At 57.4% G+C, this 19,053-nt stretch overlaps 1 protein-coding gene across 1 annotated transcript in view; it reads right to left on the reverse strand.

The window, feature by feature from the left end:
- Positions 1-19,053, reverse strand: part of SLC45A4 (solute carrier family 45, member 4) — a 47,733-nt gene that overhangs the window by 7,081 nt on the left and 21,599 nt on the right. The window contains 5 exon segments of the mRNA XM_011990152.1: positions 1,632-1,843; positions 2,968-3,067; positions 3,887-4,908; positions 5,528-5,707; positions 7,504-7,692. Coding sequence (XP_011845542.1) covers positions 1,632-1,843; positions 2,968-3,067; positions 3,887-4,908; positions 5,528-5,707; positions 7,504-7,692 — 1,703 coding nt within the window.

Genomic DNA, 19,053 nt, shown 5'->3' on the forward strand with positions numbered 1-19,053 from the left:
GGTGTAGTGGCAGGCGCCTGTAATTCCAGCTACTCAGGAGGCTGAGTAGCTGGGAGGCGGAAGTTGCAGTGAGCCGAGAACACACCACTGCACTCCAGCCTGGGTGACAGAGCAAGACTCTATCTCAAAAAAAAAAAAAAAAAAGCATCATACTTCCTAGTAAGATATTAAATATTCCCCTGTTGGGTTTGAAAGAGCAAATACCACTTCTATGTATTTAGTACTGGAGGTTCCTGCCATTCCAAGAAGGCAAGGAAATAACAGGTATGAAGGATCAGGAAGGAGAAAACAGCACTCATTAGACACAGATGATGTGGCTGTGTAAGTAGATGGCCCAAAGAATCTCCAGATGCACTGAGGATTAATAATAGAAGGGTATTGTCACACTTAGGGATAGGAAGTTCCATACTACAAAGTCATTCACTCTCCCAAATTGACCCATATAATGTGTTTTTAATTTTAAAAGCCCATAAGCTGAGCCTAACATTTAGATGACAAATAAATGGTTAAGAATACCCAAGACGATCTTGAAGAAGAACAAAGTTGAGGGATTTCTACTACCAGTTTTCAGGACTTATTATAAAACTAGTTTGAGACAGTTGACATTTGTCCAAGAATAGACATACTAGCGGAAGAGAAGAAAGCGGAAACACACGCTTACATGGAAGCCCAATTTATGGCAAAGATGGCACTGCACAGAGGGCCGGGGAACAGCGCTGCGTCATGACCTGGGCAGACACCCATATGTAGGGAAAAAAATAAAAGTCTTGAATCCCTACCTCAAACCACACACACCACATCTTCTCCAAGGAGACTATCAACCAAGAGCATGGGCACAACAGGAGGTGTTTATGGCAAGGGACATTCCTGCAGTGCTACCTGCAACAGCCTCAACCTGGAAGCACCCAAAGGTCCACCAAGCAGGGTGCATCTGGCCACACACTGTGACATGAGAAGGCTGGCCATGCTGCCGCTAGCAAGCAAGTGAGTGAATCCCAGAGGAAGAAGCCAGATGTTTCAGCTGCATAAAGTCCAGAAAGAGGCAAGAGTCTGCCTGTGCTGTGGCTACTGGGCATTTGAGATAAAGCTCGTCTCATCTGTGATGTGCTCTGATGTAACATACACCCAATTTCAACGATTAGCAAGAGCGTAAGGTATCGCAATGACTTTTTTCATGACTACGTTGAAATAATGTTTTAGATACACCAGGTTAGATAAAATATGCTATGAAAATGGTTTTCACTGGCCTTTTCACTTTCTAAATGTGGCTACCAGGAAGTATAGGCATACCTGGGTGGTTTTCCTCCCATCCAAGTGGACAAGGCTGGGCTGGAGCTTCCCCCTCGGGGAAACGTGATTGGGCCTGAGGGGACCAAAGGGGCAGGGACGTGCTTTTGCCTCCAGAAGCCTCTGGGAGGTACTAGGGGGTGGGAGTGGCTGAAGGAAAAGACCCTTTGTGGCCAGGGACCAACCAGGGGCAGGTGGTGGCTCTGTGGGCTTTGGAAGGGGCCATCTCAGAACTGGAGAGGGAGGAGGGCCATCTGTGTCATGAAGCACAGGGCTCTGCTCTGTGTGGAGGGAAGGTGCTCAGGAGGCTGGAGCGCAGCTCTCACGGCTACAGTGGGACGCACCTGCTTGATGTCGTGGTACTGGCCCAGCAGGGCATAAGGGCAGTAGGAGATGCTCATGGAGACGATGCCCATGGTGCTGATGGTGACCATGGCGACGTAGACGTTGGGAAACATGGCCATCACGGCTGTGCCGACGGAGAAGCCCAGCGTCCCCAGCACGTAGATCACCCTGACGCTCAGGTCGTAGTTGTCCAAGTACTTCTGTAACAGGGCTGCAGAGAGGGGAACAGGGACAGGGACAGTAGGCAGGTGGCTGGCTCCTGTCAGGCTCCCTCCACCATCCCTCCCTTCACCCCCCACATTCCCCCCAACCTCCACTCACTCCAGCTGAACCCAAACCCGCTCAGGCAGGCACAGCCAGCACAGGCCTCCGGCACCTGCTTGTAAGCTCACGGGCCCGCCGGGATGCCCAGTGGCTCCAGCACCACAGACAGAAGTCGGCCCTCCTTGTCCCAGACCTCATAACCCGGCCCTTCCTGCAGCTCCCAGGGACCTTCCTGCCCTGCCAGGCCAATCTGGTCCACTCAGGGCCTTCTCCGGCTGTACACCTGGGACTATTTCTTCTCCTGATGTGGGCAGCAGTGGACAGTCCTGCCTTGGGAACACGCATTTTTGCTGTTTTTTCTCATGGGCACCGCACTGTTCTTCCCTCACCTTTCCTGACCCGGCGGCTCAGATGTCACCTCCTCTGGGAAAGTGCTCTGCTGAGAATTCCTCTGTTCAAGTAGTGGCAACGCCGTTTACCATTGCGCTGGTTGCCACTGACCAAGAGGCATTTACTTCGGCCATCCTCACATCCAGCTGAGGCTGAAATGAAGCTGGCCTTCCCATGTTCAGAGTCCAGGCGGGCCAGCCCGATTTGTACTCGGCTCAGAGACCCCCGACCCAATTACCCCTGGTTCCTGGTGAGCCTCGCTGCAGGATGGAAGCCTGCCACCCCAGCCCCATCCCTCAGGGTGAAACGTGCCTGGGCCCTGCTCCACCACCGCTCTGATCGCCAGGCCTCCATCCAGCTCTGTGCTGGGGCCAGGGACAGCGTGTCAGGAGGCGCCATTGACATGGGACGGCATCATGGGACCACACAAGCAGGACAGGCCCCAAAGGGGTCTCAAAACACACTGCTCCTGGTGCCAGCCCACAGCGGCCTCTTTCCCTAAAATGGGGAAATAGGAATTTCGATGCTTCTCCCCAAGGGACTGTCCTGTTCTGAGGGACCCAGAAATCAGGGTGTGACTGATGGCCCCAGCTTCTAAGGTGCAGGATTCTCTTGTCCGCATTTCTAATCGCTGAGAGTTTTCTGGGGTGCGAGTGCTGACCTGACTTGGGGAGCTCTTACCTGAACAAATAGCACCAGTGGCGGCATAAATGACCAAGCCCCAGCAGCCCATCTTGACCCCGGCGTTGTAGGCTTGCCAGGTGGTCGAGTTCGAGGAGGCCTGTTCCGGAAATGAGACGGGCTGACGAGGGCATCTGCTAGGCCCTCCAGGCCCAGGAGCGTATTTCCCATGGGAACTGCTGGCCGGCTGCTCATTCTAAGAGCGGTGACGGGAAAGTCCCATCCAGGAGGAGAGCTCACCCCAAGTCGGTTGCTATCTGTAAAGCATTTCCATGCCTCCCAGACCGCGAATGGTCTGTGATGTGACACTCCGCCCTGCAGCGAGAGGCGCAGTGTTCTGTGCGCTCCCCTGTCCCCAGTCTGGACTGGTCTGGATTTGCAGAAGTGACACTCCCGCAGCCTCTGCCATAGCCCTTGGAGCCACTGCATGGAGCAGCTCAGACTGGACCCAGGAATGGAGGGACCGTATGGAGACAGGAGGCCCGAGCACGTGCTGAGGGCACCTTGGTTCTCCTGGCAAACGCAGCCACAGGTGTGACCCAGCCATTACCACAGGGACCAGAAGAGCCGCCAATGAGCCTGGCATGGGCGACAGCAGGCCATTATCTTAGCTGCGTTTTGGGGTACTCTGACACACAGTAACAGACACCCCGTTCACACCAGAATCAACATTCACGACTGCTCACCACGGGCCTCACTGCAACCCACCCCGTGACCCCAGGATGGCCCCCACCAAGTTCCCAGAGGAGAGTGTGGGCTAGCTGCCGGCCGTGGGTCCCTCACCTGCACAGGAGGCACCCTGCGGCCTCCCTGACATGCGTGGGCACAAGGAAGAGGCCTCCCGGCCTAGCCCGTGAGCTTCTCAGTGACCTGCAGGTGGGCAGAGAGGGCAGCCCCGCTCCGGTGGCTGAGCACTCACCTTGGGGTCGCCTTCGAAGATGACCTGGCCCATGAAGTCGGTGTAGAACACGGCCTCGGCGATGACGGAGAACCAGGTGAGGAGGTGGCAGAGGCACAGCCGCATCAGCTCCCTGGGCATCTTCAGCATGGAGAGCCACAGCAGGCGCACAGTGGTCTCGCCCTCCCCCTCCTCACTCTCGGTGTCCCCGCTGGAGGTGGTGGCCCCGCTCTGGTTCCGGTGCCGGTGCCGCTGCCGCTGCCGCTTCTGCATGTCATACAGGTCGCTCATGCTGCGCGACGGCTTGATCAGCACCACCGCGTTGGCTCGCCGGTAGCGGTAGCAGTGGGACCCGAGCTTGCCGTAGTAGGAGAAGGTGCTGGAGGCCTGCTTGCGGAACGCATGCCGCCGCCGCCGCACGGAGCCCGACGTGGCCAAGGGCTTCATGTCCACCCTGCTGTAGCCGCCGAGGGCATCCTTTGTGGGGGAGCTGCTTCCGTTGGGGACTTTGGCTTCATTCAAGTGATTATCCAGCAAAGTCTCGTCCTCCTTGGCGGCTTCCTTGAGGAAGGTGACCAGGCGGGGCAGCTTGGTCTTGGAGAGCTCCTGGCTGGTGCTGCTGGGGGTGGCAGGGTAGGAGGCGTCATGGAAGATGGAGGGCTCGATGCCGTGCAGGAAGAGCAGCTCGGGCTCCAGGTCCAGTGCGGGGTCCGGCACGTGCAACGCTGAGTCACTCTTGCTGCGCACGATGTCCACGTCCAGGTAGTCCAGGGCCAGCTCGTGCTCCGACTGCACCTCGTCCGGGAAGGCAGGGATGCTGTGCAGCTCGCCCTCGTCCAGGGCGCCGGGCTCCTCAGTGCTGCGCTCCTGCTGTGGGCTGTACTGCTCCTCTTCGATGCTGAACAGGTGCAGGGCCACGGACACCGTGAAGATGATGGCGGCGAAGAAGAAGAGCACCTGGTTCTGGGTCCGAAACCAGCTGCCCAGGAAGGTCTGGGTCCAGTCCAGCCCACCCAGCACGTAGCCGATGGCCCCGCCGAGGCCTGTGTGGGAGGAAGCAGCAGCCAGTGAGCCGGTGGCACCAGGCCACGGGGGGAAAGCTCTGGGAGGGCCTCTCCCTCTAACAGGGGGCCAGGGATGCCCTCATGATAGGAGTCAGGGGATGGAGAAGGAGAAAGCAGTAGGAAAAACAAAATAAGAAACTGCAGCTGCCACTGGGTCTGAGAATTCCGACCCAACAGAACTGCCGCTTGATCAGTGAAGGGCAGACTACCCCCGGGCAGACATAAGTGGATGCCTCTCTGCACTGACAGGCATTCCCTCTGCATCAGGAGCCGGCCACGTTCACCTTGGGTGGGAGCACACCCTGCTGGAGGGCGATGTCAGGGCAGGGCCGGGAGGTTCACTGTGCAAGCATACACATCACTCCCTGCAGGCCTGGCCTCCTGCCCCTTGAGGCTCCTCAGTGCTTCGGCCCTACTGTGCTCAGTGGTCAGGAGGGGCTGCCCCTGGTTACCTTCCAGTCCTGAGACCCTGCCCACTGCTTCAACCCTCCATGCAGCCTGATGAGGCAGCGCTGACAACACAGGCTCCCGTCCCCTCCCCACACCAGGTCCAGGCACGTTGGAGCCCAGCCACACTGGCTCGGTGCAGAAGCGTTACCAGCAGAGAAGGCGTGGATGTTGAGGGCCATGTCCTGCTCCTCACTGTCCACCACGTCCAGCAGATAGGCGCGGATGGGCCCCTCAGTGGCATCGGCGCTGAAGTCCAGGACCACCACCCCCAGCACCGTGAGCACGATGCCGATGGGCTGCCGGTTGGGGACATCGCCGAGGGCCAGACCTGCGCAGAGCACACGGAAGGGCGGTCAGGTACTCAAGCACTGGCCAGGGTGGGCCTGAGAGCAAACAGCCACATGGAAGGGGCATGCGGAGGGGGCACGGCCGCAAAACCACGCCAGCCTTCCTGCGCAAGACAGAGAGAGGCTCTTAGGCACAAAGGCAGTGGAAAGGTGCTGGGCTTTGTTTTACACACTTCTGTGGGTTCCAGGGTTTTTCTCCCCATTCAGTTAGCTGTTTACCGCACCTCCAAGGGTTTACTTGCCCTTGACATTTTTTCAAACAGAAAGGGTTAGAATGGACCTTTCGACCCTGGCCGTCAGAGGACGGCTGCTGTGCTGGAAGCATGAATTCAGTGTTGTTAAGAAGGCCACACATGGTAGAGCAGACGCCCACGGGGAAAAGTGCTCACGCCACAGACAACCCGCAGGGCACACTGACAAGACTTGGCAAGGCAGGCGCAGGGGGTCTTGCTGGGCCTGATCTAGGTCTGAAAGGAAACGATGCCCCAAACTCTGGGGGTTTTGCACACAAAGCCTCAGGGCAGCCTGGGTTCAGGAGATGTGGCTCTGCAGAGGAAGGTGCCAGGGGCCTCGCCTCACCTACGAGTCCTCCTGCAGTGGGCTGCCGGCACTCAAAAGCAGCTGTCCCCACACATGTCCCTCCTGCCTCAGGGGAGTCTGGCCCTGAATCCAGATCAGTGTTGATGGCTGAGGCTCAACTTGGGCCTCCACTTCCCATCAGGGAGACACGCAGTGCCCTCCTGACAAGATGAGAGGATTGCGGGCCAGGGCCTGGGACCCAGGCCCAAGGTGCTGTGATTAGCCTGAACGCAGATACACCTGCCCCGTCTCGGGAGGTGCGGGAGACGGGCTTTCTGCCCAGGTGGTCCTTGCTGGCCTCCTCAGACCACGGGCAGGCGACGGCTCCGAGGCAGAGGGGCTGGGGCTCCCAAGCTGGCTGCCTCTGGGTCACATTTGGGCAGGACCACCCCCAAGGACACAGCCCTGGGAAGCCACGTTGTTCCCCCCACATCTCGGTCATGGTGGGGAGGGGAGGGCAGCTCCTGAGGGACACAGACAGGCAGGGGGCCGGCAGCTCCGCGCCCAGCAGGCGCCAGGGCAGCCGCACCCCTGCACACAATCAGAGGCATCGCCTGTTGGCGACAAAGCCCACCCCACGGCCAGTGACCACTCGGGCTCTGAGAAGCGTCCCAGGGCCTCTCCTCCTGCCGCTCAACTTCCTCAGCTCCCTCTGCATCAGTGCAGACCCAGGGCAAGTTCCTCTAGTTCAGAAGACAGATTAAGCTCCTCTGTCTCAAAAAGCTGTTGCCAGAAAAATGTTTTTAACAGTTTTTGATGGGTGCCCTCAAGGCAAAAACTATTTTCCCACACAGAGGTGCTTTAATTCAAAAGGAAACAACAACCAAGAAGGCAAAACACAAACATCAAACCAGGTTCTGGACATTTTAACACCAAGTCGAAGAAAAGGAGAACAAAAAAAGAAAAGATAATTTCTGAAAGAATGCTGGAAACAGGACGTGGTGTCAGATACGCATTAAAAACAAATGATCACAACAGGAAGCGTTTCCCTGTGAACAGGTTCCTCCAGCTTTCCCACATGGGGCCGGCTTCAGCGCTACCACGGGTGATTACCGCCAGGGCGGCCTCGGCTGCCCAGCCAGGCCCACAGAGGGTCAGCCTGAATATTCAACACCATTCAGCTTTTACTGAGTGGAGCTACCCAGGGCCAGGCCCTCGTCTGTGTTGTGAGGACGCCAGGTGTGGCCGAGAAACTTACCGATGGCAGAGCCGTTAAGGAAAAGTGCAACGCCAAAGAGGACACCAACGCAGAGGGCGAGGATGAAAGGCCGCCGGCGGCCCCAGCTCAGGGTGCACCGGTCACTCGCAGACCCAATGAGAGGTGTGAAGATGAGGCCAAGGATGGGGCTCAGGAACCAGGTGAGGCTGTAGTACTGCTCCGGAAGGCCTGCAAGGGACACGAGGGCCGTCGCACACGCAGGCACTGGCCGGGCTCTGCCACAGTCTGCCTGGGAGCCCCGCGACAGGCAGGTGCCTCTGTGTACATGCACGCATGCGCACACCCCCCACTCAGGTTGTCTCCACGAAGTAGACTTCCCTTTTTCTGCAAGGCCAGATAATCTGAAATCAATCCAGCCCCAACTATAAGCATCAGGTGGCCAGAGAAAAGCACCCAGGCCTTGGAGGGCCAGTGGGCCCCGCCTGCACAGGCCCCAGCCTAAGGGGCAGCACACACTGACTGTGCAGGCACACGGAGGGCGCCCCGCCCGGGGCTGGACACAGGGCTGAGAGCCCCTCCACAATGCTGGCGCTGACCAGGGCCTCGGGGCTGCTGAAGGCCACTTTGAGGGTGGCAGGCACAGCGCCGCTGTCCCTTGACACCAGACGGTCTACAAGAGCAGGACGGTGACTGCAGCTTCACAGAGGCAGGAAAGGCCCACGACTTCTGGACCGCATTGGCTGCAAATGTACCACAGAGGGTCCTGCGGAGGGTCCCCACTGCCAGCAAAAGGCTGTTCTGTGTGGCTGCTGAGTGGGGGTGGGGGGATGCACCATAAGTGTGTCCAGCTGGAGCCAAAGGGTTGCAGATGGCACCTATCACGCTCACATTCTCCTTCCTGACCATCCAGGGAGGTAGGAAATACTGTGCCTATTGTAGACAGGGAAACTGAAGCTCAGAGAGGTTAGGTAATCTACCCCAGGTCACACAGCTAGGATTTCAGCCCAGGGTTACCTCATTTCAAACTCTGTCCCTGAGTTTACACACTGCCTCCCTATCACAGAAACCTGTGTGTCCATCGCCAACCAGGCGGGCACGCAATGTCAGCAGTCACAAGCACCACGGCATGGGAACGGGCAGCTGCCTTGTGCAGCCGTGCACACGAGCCCACTCGCAGTGCTGAGCGAAGCCCACACAGATGACCACACACCTCTGACGCCTGTCGTGTGACGTCCAAAGGCGTGGAAAGGACTCTCCACTGTGAGAACTCGGGTGCCGGTTGCCCTCGCAGGGGGCAGTGGCTGAAGAGGGGTGGGCTTCGCGGCCGGGTGTCTGTTGTTGATCTGGATGGGAGTCCCACGCTCCAATCACATGCTGCCAATTCATCCCGCAGGGGACTTGAGATCTATGCCCTCTCCCCATGCTGTATGTCAGTAAAACGCTTCCTCACAAAATAAAGGTGCTTGGCACACCAGCGGTTCATCTGGTTAACATTTTACACTGCCAAAATCCATTGAGAATATTGTGCTGAACTAGCAAGAAAAATAAGCTTGTGTGGGAGGAGGAAATCATTTTCAGAGGAGGAGAGAAGCACCTTTTAAAATTATTGCTAATGTGTCCACTCAAATACGCGTTCGGCCGAGAATTTAAGGTGTTTGCTTTGACCTTTGCACTGCACACAACTTCAGGAAGGGTGAATTTTATTCCTACTAGAAGTCAGCAGAAAGGACTGATGTTTCGGGAAGCGAGAAGTCTGTGGAGCATGTCCGCTGGATGGGTGAGAGTTTACATGGCAGACGCGGGTTCCTCAGCTTCACTGGAGCCGAGTCCCTGCCCTTGTTAATAATTATCCATCAGGAAGCCTATTTCCCAGAAAAGTCTCTTTATCAAAACTACGCAGAGGGCGCGACACTCAAAACTTCAGAAAGAATGGGAGGCGGTTATTACTCCCACCACATGCAGATTGTACCAATATGTCAGCAAACCCAGCTGGGGCTCCCAAGCTGGCTGCCTCTGGGTCACATTTGGGCAGGACCACCCCCAAGGACACAGCCCTGGAAAGCCACGTTGTTCCCCCCGCATCTCGGTCATGGTGGGGAGGGGAGGGCTGCTCCTGAGCGACACAGACAGGCAGGGGGCCAGTGTGCGGCCCTGGCTTCTCTGGATTGGGCTCCCAGAAGGGCTCTGTCTCCTCCAGCAGCACGCTGGTTCTCACCTCCCTGCCTGGGAACCCCTCCTGCTGTCACTTTTCAAACTCCTTGAGAGCCATCCACCCAGAAGGCCCCTGCCCACCCTGGGCACGCCAGGTCCTGCATTTTCCACACAGCACTGAAGCCACCTCAGCCGCCCACTGCGCTCCCGAGAGACCGCTCCCTCCTCTCTCCGCACCACGCACCACTCGCCCCAGTCTGGCACCAGATGGAACCTGTGACCCACAGAGGGCTGGAATGCTAGCTGACCTGAACCAACCCACTTTACCATTTCCAGCAGTCCTCTTTCCTTTCTGAAAACTCTGACTTTTCATCTGATAGCCCTTCTCTTAGGCCTGAAGGATTTTCTGTAGGTTTTTTTTTTTTTTTTTTTTTTTTTTAGCATTTCTAATAGGAGGGGCTCTGCTGATGACAAATGCTCTTCGATTCTGTCTGAACTCTCTTTATTACACTTTTATTCTTGAAGAATATTTCTGCTGCACACAGAATTCTGGGTTAATTCCTCCCAGCCCAGATCTTTGAGGATGTGATCCACTGTGTTCTGAACCCCGTGGTTTCTGACAGGGCGGCTGTGGTGATTCCCATGAGCGTCCTCTTGTATGTAATGATCTCTTTTCCTCCGGCTGCTTTGAAGATTCTCTTTACTGCTGCTTTTCAGCAGTTGGACAATGACGAGCCTAGATACGGATTTCTGTGCACACATCCTGGCTGGGCTTTCTGGAGCTTCATGAATTTGTAGATTTATACATTTCACCAAGTTTAGAAAACATTCCGTTATGTCTTACTTCAAAGCTGTGGAGGTTTGTTTTGTTTTGTTTTGTTTTTGAGACAGAGTCCTGCTCTGTCACCCAGGCTAGAGTGCCATGGTGCAATCTCGGCTCCCTGCAACCTCCAGCCTCCTGGATTCAAGCAATTCTTGTGCCTCAGCCTCTTGAGTAGCTGGGTACAGGTGTGCACCACACCCGGCGGCTAGATTTTGTATTTTTTGTAGAGACAGGGTTTCGCCATGTTGGCCAGGCTGGTTTCAAACTTCTGAGCTCAAGCAATCTGCCCACCTCGGCCTCCTGAAGAGCTGACAGGCTGAGCCACTGTACCTGCCCCTGCAAAGGTTTTACGTTCCATTCTCTAATTCCTTTCTTTTGAGGTTCCCATGACAGACAGACCTTTGAGATCATCCCTCTGTTTCCTGGCGCATTCTTCATTTCTTTTTTCAAGCTTTAATCTCCATATGATCATTTCTATGACGAATCATTAAGTCCACTGACTCTTCTGTCCTCTCCAATCTGCTGTTAACCCCATCTGGTTCATTTTCTATTTTGATACTTTATTTTTCAGACCTAGAATTTCCACTTGGCTCTTTTTCTGTAGCTACCGTTTCTCTGCTGGGACTCCCTGCTCTCCATTCTGAGCGTGCTTTCTGTTCTTGGGCGCAGTTACACACACCCCTCTGACCAGTGCGACGTGCGACATCGCGGGTCAGCCTCCACTGCTGCCATCCTCCAGCAAGGGTCGCCTTTTCCTTTTAAAAAAAAATGTCTAATAACACTGAGTTGTATCCTAGTCGTATCCACTGTGACTGATACGTCACAGACTATACTGTTACATTCCTCTGAGAGTGTCCATGGTTTTATTTAACACAAGGGTTTGAAATTCCCGCCCCATCTCCTAACTCCACCCTAACTCTGCCTGTGGGTTCTTCAAGAAAGGCAGAGTGAAATTATCCATCCAAGTTTTAGCCACCTTGTGTTGCATCAACAAAGGCCAACAGTCGGGTTAAAAGCGGTGCCAAGTGAGAAACCCAGGCATTCCCTCTTCCAGTTGTCACCTTCCTACTTGGTTTCTGCCCCGAGCGCTGGCTGGGTGTCAGGAGGGCGGGGAGGAGCTGCAGGTGCGACCCAGCCCACCCAATCTAGAGGGGGTGCTGCGTGCACAGGCCTGTCCTGCCTTCGTGCTGCCAGCCCTGAGAGACGGGAAGACGCTGGGTCCGAGCAGCCCTGGACCAGGCAGCCGTCCCCACAAGGGAGGCTTCTCACCCCAGGAGACAAGAGACAGGGCACTGGGGGAACCGCTGGGCCCAGACGAGGCCCTTGGCTCCCAGTCCTCCTGCAGAGGCCGCTTCTCCACCCTTGCCCCACAGGCCCCTCCAGAGCCTGGTGAGACCTGGCCCCAGGTCTTCCTCCACCAGCAAGCCTCCTCCCCTCTGCCCTCAGCTCTGACTCCTATAGCCCCTGCAGCTGACCTGGCCCCTGTGCAGCCCTGGCCCCGGTCTCTCCTGTGTTGCCAGCCCCCAGCCCTAGGTCAGGCCTCCCCACGCCTCTCTCTGACCCCCTACTAACTCACCCCCACACCTGGCTGGCCTGCCTTGGGACCCAGGGCGGCCCCTCAAACCACACAGCTGTCACGGACTGTGTGCCTAGAAGCCTTTGACTGTTCCTCGTGGCCTGACATCATGATTTTAACTTTACACCCTGTGGTGTCGGGGCCGTGTTCCAATCCTCAACAAGACACTGCGGGGCTTCCTTTCTCCATCTTTCCCCTCTGCTTAGACAAGCCCAAGTCTGCACGTCGGGACTGGCACTTGGCACATTCTAAGGGGACCAGTGGAAAGGCAGAGCCCACCGTGGCACCACCACCTGTGCCTCCCACCCACGGTGCTCAGTGCTGCAAGAACCACATGGCGCCTCCTGCTGGGGCGCTCTCAATGCTGGTGCGCAAGGTGCCCTGCCCCGTGCACTTTCCCTGGAAGGGGTGGTGCACCTTGGCACCAAGCATCTACACCCAACGACAGCTGTCGCTGCTGAACCTCTCGGTGGGCTTGGCACCACCCCAGGTGCTGGTCTGTCCCCTCTGGAGGAACCCAGAATCTGGCCAGAGCAGGAGACCCATGACTGGGGTACACAGGGCAGGAGCATTGCCAGGGTCGCAGGAGGCTTCCCTCGGGAGTGGTCATGGGGTGAAGGCTGCAGGGACCACCAGCAGGTCAGGCTGAGGATGGAGAGATAGGCCAGGGGGCCAGGACAGGGCCAGCAGTGTCTGTGTCTCATTCTTCCCTCCCCAGTCGGCCTAAAAGTCAATTTCAATTCCAGGCTGCAAGGAAAGCTCAAGCCCAATAGGAAGGCAGCAGCTCCATCTCAGTCCCCAGCACCTGAGGCAGCACGGCCACGGGACGCCCGCCGGGTGCCCACAGAGCCAGGCTGCAGGACTGAGTGGTCCCGAGTAACAGGTGACAGCTCCCTTTGTTTTAAGCATCTTGGCAAGAAAAATAAACATTTTTCATCACATCTTCAAAGCGGCCCTGGGAGGGCACAGCTGCCGCCTGCCTGCCTCGCGGATCCTGCTCCGCCGTCCCCAGTGGTGAGAACTCGGTCTCCCCGGTTCGCGGCAGGGGGCTGCCACTGGGACGCCTCCGATGGGGCATTTCCCAGCCCGGCTCCACACAAACACAACGCCGGGCCCAGTAAATAAGTTTTGTTTTTTTCCCAGGGAAAAGCTGAACAACAATGGTGGGACCAGGAAGGTTCCCTGTTCACAGGAAATACTCACTGTGTCACCACTCGGCCGCGGGCTGTGTGAGGTCACGGGCGACACTCGGGTCACGTGTGGCGGCTCCTGTTCACAGTGCCGTGTGTGATAAACTGGGACTTTCTGGTGGGGGGAGGCTGGCGGGGGCGGGGGGGTGTGCCAGGCAGTGGGAAAGTCGCCTATAAATGTTTAACAAAAGATCCGCAATGGGAACAGGAACTTGCATCCTTTCTTTCAATGGACAAAGCTTCCACATAGAGATATGCTTTTGTGCTGGGACCAAATGCCACAGTGTCGTGAAACTCGTGAGCACAAGTCCTGCGTGGGAAAGGCTTAGCATCCTTGAGTGACCTCTGATGAATTTAAGTCAAGGAACCCTGTCAGGAGCCACTTCTGAAGGGCCTCAGACAGGAAAGACACTGGGCCAGGGGAGCCGGGCCCCCAGGGCTCGGGCCACCTGCTTGCAAGAGGGGAAAGGCCACTGGCACTGGGTCCCCTGGCACTGAGGCTCTGTGCTGGCAAGGGCCCCACAGCTGCAAGGAATGTTCCAGAACCACTAGAGCCACAGGAAGGCAGGGAGGGGGTGAAAACAAGGGCAAGATCAGGTGCTTTTTCTGAGCCTACTGCAAACGAGCCGTCATTTAGGGTGGAGGGGACAGCAGCATCTTGAGTGTTCTCACATGTGCTGCCTCCCCACTCCAACACCCATGGCCCACCCAGCCCCTCCCAGAGTGCCAGCTATGGCTCCCTGAGCCCTGCGGGGGAATCTGGCGGTGAAGGGGCAGGAGACAATAAGTTCCCGGGCTTTGGCCTTTCATAGGAGAGGAGGAATTGAAACTTGAAAGCCGGGACCCAGCGCCTCATCTCTAGAGGGTGAGGCAGAGCCCTGAGGGGAGAGCTGTGTGGAGTGGAGCTGTTGGGTGCCCGAGAGGCTGTGGCTCACTGCAAGCTTTACATGGGGTGATTTGGGTGGAGGCAGCTGTTTTGAAATTGCGCATTCTAGCCTTTCTGAAGACTCCATTAATTTGACCTCAGTAGACTCCGAAGGGGCTTTGGACGGGACGGCCCTGAGGCTGGACTTCGTTTCCAGGGCGATGATGCTGTCCCTGCAGCCCTGTGCCAAGTGCCCCCCAGCAACTCCCAGGGGGCCACTGTTTCTCCTCTTCAACAAGGACGGGCGCCTCAACAGCCTGGCTAGAGGCCCCCGGCCAGGCTCAAGCAGGACACTGACGCTCCAGAAAGCCAGCAGGAACATTCTGCAGCTGCTGTACTGTCTCAGAGCCGACCCCTGTGTCCAACTTGTGGGCACCTGTCTTCACTGGCAGTCACCTGTCTTCACTGGCCGGCTCATGGGGCTCGCACCCCCCGCGGCTGGAACATGGGCTGCTCTCTGCCCTATCGGCACAGCCACCCATCCTCACGGCTCTTCCAAACAGATGTTGCAATAAGCAAACATCTTTGTGATGACACAGTGATGTTATCGTAGCTGTATAAGCAACCATATGGCCTTTGGTTTGAGATTCCGGAAGCTTCCGGAAGAGCACAAAATGCAGTCCATGTCCTGCAGCCCTCGCTAAGCTTAGGGGTCAAAGCTGGCCATACCCTCAGCTGCCTCATCAGTTTCAGAAGCCAACAGCTACCCCAGGCCGCAGAGCAGAGAAAGGAAAGTTCTAATTCAATACATCCCAAACCCATCTCTTGATCTGCCGCTTCACATCTAGACCTCCTCTGGGATCCCCTATCTCAGAGAAAAGGCTCTGTCACCCACCATTCATGCTGGCAGGACCCCGCGCACCAACACCACCCGCCACACGGCCCATCTGGCACCAGGTGCCGCTGCCTCCTCAGCCACACATCCCCGTCATACACTTGTCTCCTATCAGCTCCTCCCGCCCATGGGACCGTCACAGACACTGCTGCCTCTGCCTGAAGTACTCGACCTTCCCCCTTACCTGACACTCAGTAACTGCTTAGTGCCCTTAAAAGAGCTGCACTCTTAGGAGCAGAGTTTTGTGAGCACAGCAGGCTTCCAACTGACCCCTGGTTCCTCCCTCATCCTCTATAACCCACCCACCACCTGCAGCCAGAGTGACCACCTAAAAACTCACTGCTCACACCCGCCGTGGCGTCCAGTGCCCTCAGAGTCCACCCTCCTGCCTGCAGCCTGCAAGACCCTACCCTACCCACTGGCTGGGCAGCCCATGCCAGGCCACTTCCCTCTCCATACCAGACTCCAGCTGCCCACCCCACCCCACCTCCTCTTCTAGAAAACACCAGGCTCACATTCCACTCAGGGCCTCAGCCATGGCCACTGGGGAGGGCCCGGCCAGTGCCTTCCCCGGGCAGGGGCGGCTCCCCTGGCGTCCAGGCACTCCCTTGCCAAGGCCATGAGCTTTAAGGCATCGGTACCGTCCAGGACCGCGTCGTAGGAGGCTGTCAACAAGCACATGGTGGGTGACGGCGCCCGCAGACCACGGCCTCCACTCCAGTGTGTGCTAGGCGGGCCCTGACCACAGATCCGCCGGGTGATGAGCCAGACTTCCCTACCTGCACCTCCCTCACAGCCAGGGCCTGGCCAACGGCAGGGACCACGTGGCCTCCGGGCAGAGATGCTCAGCTCTGAGCTTGCAGGACTCTGGCTGCGGGACTTTGGAGCAGCCTGGGCTTCGAACATGCTGCCCTGCATGTAAATGGGCATGCTGGGAAAGGTGGGCATTCTGGAGATTAAAGGAGAACACGGCGCGCCCAGCTCAGCGCCCAACACTAGATCCCTGCCTGCACTCCCGAGGCCGTGGTGTTCTGATGACGTCCACAGGCAGTGAGTTCAAAACGCTGGAAGGATAACACCACAGCACCATCATACGATGGTAAGAAAGTTCTCTGCAAGTCCACTTACTCTCGGTAAATGAATTACATATCAGAGGCCGTATTAGACTATTTTCCACAACACAGCCGGCCCGGTGAGTAGACTCTTGGAAGTAGGTTTCCCAGAAGGTGAAGAAGCACAGGCCTCCGTTTCTGCATCACCGACTCAAGTAAGACCCACTGTGGCTGTCAGGGCCGGGCCCTGGAGTTCCTCAAAGTTAAAGGCGCTATCAAGCACCCCATCTCAACAAGGGAGGGCCACTCCTGAAGCCCCTGCCCTTCCATCAGAAAGCCTCTCGGGGCAGAAGGCAGAGAGGGAAGCGGCCGCGAAGACCTGTGGGTGCCGAGGGTTCCCAGCACAGCCAGCAGGGCCTCGTACACTCACAGGACAGTCCTTGGAGACAAAGAGCTGTGCCAGAGAGAGGCCCTGAGACAGCAGCTTCAGCGGCCACCTGAAGGTCTGAAGCCCCAGGTGTGCCCAGCTCTGGGATGGGGTAAGCAGTGGGGCAGGAAGGGCCCTGGTGGCTGGGGACTGCCAGGAGCAGCGCCCAGGCCAGTGCCGCCTCCGCCGCCCCGGCCTTGCTGCCCAAGCTCACGCTGCACCTGGGGAGGGTCCGGCCGCTGCTCCGGCACCTACACCTGACACTATCTTCCTGTGGAATTAGCCACCTGAAGTCTCCTGCCCAGGGAAGTGCAGTGCTGACACTGTCCATTTTCTGAAGAAATGAGAAGAAGAGCAATACTGCCGAAGAGCACGTGGCACGGACGTGGTGAGTGCGTTTTGCCAAACTGGGACGCGGCACTGATGACAGCTCCGATGACGTGGAACCAGACCTGCCCCACCCGGGGACTCAGGAATGCGGGTGCTGGGGCAGCACCTCCTGCTCCGGGGACACTATGGTGGCAGTGGCAACAGTATGTGACACCCAGTGAGGCATTTCCCCCACCCCTCCCAGCCCATCTTCTCCCCTGTGAAATGGGGCAAAGACCAGCATCTGACAGGCCATCTCTGCAAACAAAGAACACTAGTGTGGGAGGAGCCACATTCGGTCACGTTTCTAGGGCCGAAGGTCACCCCAGAAGAGAAAGGACCTGGCAGGTCCCAGGCCGGGTGCAGAGGGTAGGATGAAGGGCACAGTGTGGGAAGGAGTGCCGGAGACAGGGCAGCGGCAGCCAGGCCAGGAAGGCCTTGGCTCTGGGCTGAGAGCGTGGCCCCTCACGCCAGAGGCAGCAGGAACCCCTCAAAGGTGCCTGGGCTGGGACAGGGAGATCCCCGTGAAGGCCACACTGCAAGCTGGTGGGAGGAGGACCATGAGGAGGCCGGTTTGGTCCAACCTAGTACTCCGTGGACCAGATGACCAGTCAAGTCCCCGAGGTCAAAAGCTTGGATCACGAGGTCACCACTGGATCAACAGGACACATTAGGAGGGCTGCTCCCAGAGGGCTGCTGTGCAGCTACCTGGAGTCGGATGTCATGTGGGGGAGCACCTGGCAACAGCAGGTGGGCGGACAGCTGGCATTGTGGTACCCACACCGAGTGTTCGGGTCACCCGGCCACCTGGCATCTTCTAGACAAAGAACCCTAGAACCAAGGCACAGGCAGAGACCCAGGGACCACGGGGGACCCCGTCCCCATGAGACGCAGAGCCACTGTGGGCCCTGCCCAGCCCACTACGTTGAGAGGCACAGTAGGAAGCACTCTCCCCACACGGCGCTGAGCCACTAGGAAGTTACTGCCACATGAGACTGGTCCGAGTGTGGAAGGCCCAGTACACTGCGACACTAAGTGCCGGTCACCTCTCAACAGAGCCTGGTGAGGGCAAACGGCCCGAGATCAGGAGACCCCAGTTCCATTCTTTACCAAGGTTCTCCTCTCTCCACGGGCACTGGAAAGTAGCGCCCAGGTCACCAAGGCTCCAGGTCACATAGCACTGCCCAGGCCCAGTTAAAATGGCAGAAACAGCACATTCCAGTGGGGCCAGGCCCTATGCCAAGTGCCCGACTCAGGCTCTGCATCTCGCCTCTGCAGCCGGCCTACAGAAGGGGTCTTCAGGGGTGAAGCTGAGCCTCCAATGGATTATATCATCTGCCCAAGCTCATACAGATACTAGGGACTGAGCGGGGGAACCCACCTCAGACTCCTGCACATGAGGCCGTGGAATCTCAACAATCCATCACACGCCAGCCCCACTGCTCTGCACACCATGCTTTGACCATGGGCTGGTTCACGTCCAAGGCTTGGATGATAGCAAATGTCCCCTTCAGCTATAAGCCTTTATGGTTTGAATTAGGGACAGAGGGGAAACCCAACTGCCACCCTTATATACTGCTGTTTATAGCTTTGATTATAATGAATGGCCAGAAACACCCCAAATGCCCAAGCAGGGAATGATCACGCCATGGCCTCACGTGAAGACAGGGAATGCTGCCCCTGCAAGGTGAACACACGCCCTCAACGGCTCCCAGGTGAGCGCTCACGAGATGCAAGGTGAACCCACGCCCTCAACGGCTCCCAGGTGAGCGCTCACGAGATGCAAGGTGAACACACGCCCTCAACGGCTCCCAGGTGAGCGAGCTGCAAGGCCAACACACACATTCAGTGGCTCCCAGGTGAGCGCTCACTAGATGCAACGTGAACACACGCCCTCAACGGCTCCCAGGTGAGTGCTCACGAGCTGCAAGGTGAACACACACACTCAGTGGCTCCCAGGTAAGCGCCTCACGACCAGCTTGGGCTGGACTGGCGTCTCCTTTCAGTGGCTGCCACTTTCCGTGGTGCAGACGCTACCACCCCGCCCAATCTCAAGCTGCTGAGGTGACGTCACTGAACGGGAGTCCAGAGGAGCGGCAGCCAGTGCTGAGAAGCACCTGTGCCCTGCAGGTACGGCAGGCAGACACACCGAGGCGAAAGGGCAATAGGAAGTGCTAAGTGCGCGTTAACTCTGCTAACCTAAATCAACTGTAAGCACGTAACTTTTTCACAATGCATGTG

This window comes from Mandrillus leucophaeus, unplaced genomic scaffold, assembly GCF_000951045.1.
Source record: "Mandrillus leucophaeus isolate KB7577 unplaced genomic scaffold, Mleu.le_1.0 Scaffold371, whole genome shotgun sequence".
Classification (NCBI taxonomy): Eukaryota; Metazoa; Chordata; class Mammalia; order Primates; family Cercopithecidae; genus Mandrillus; species Mandrillus leucophaeus.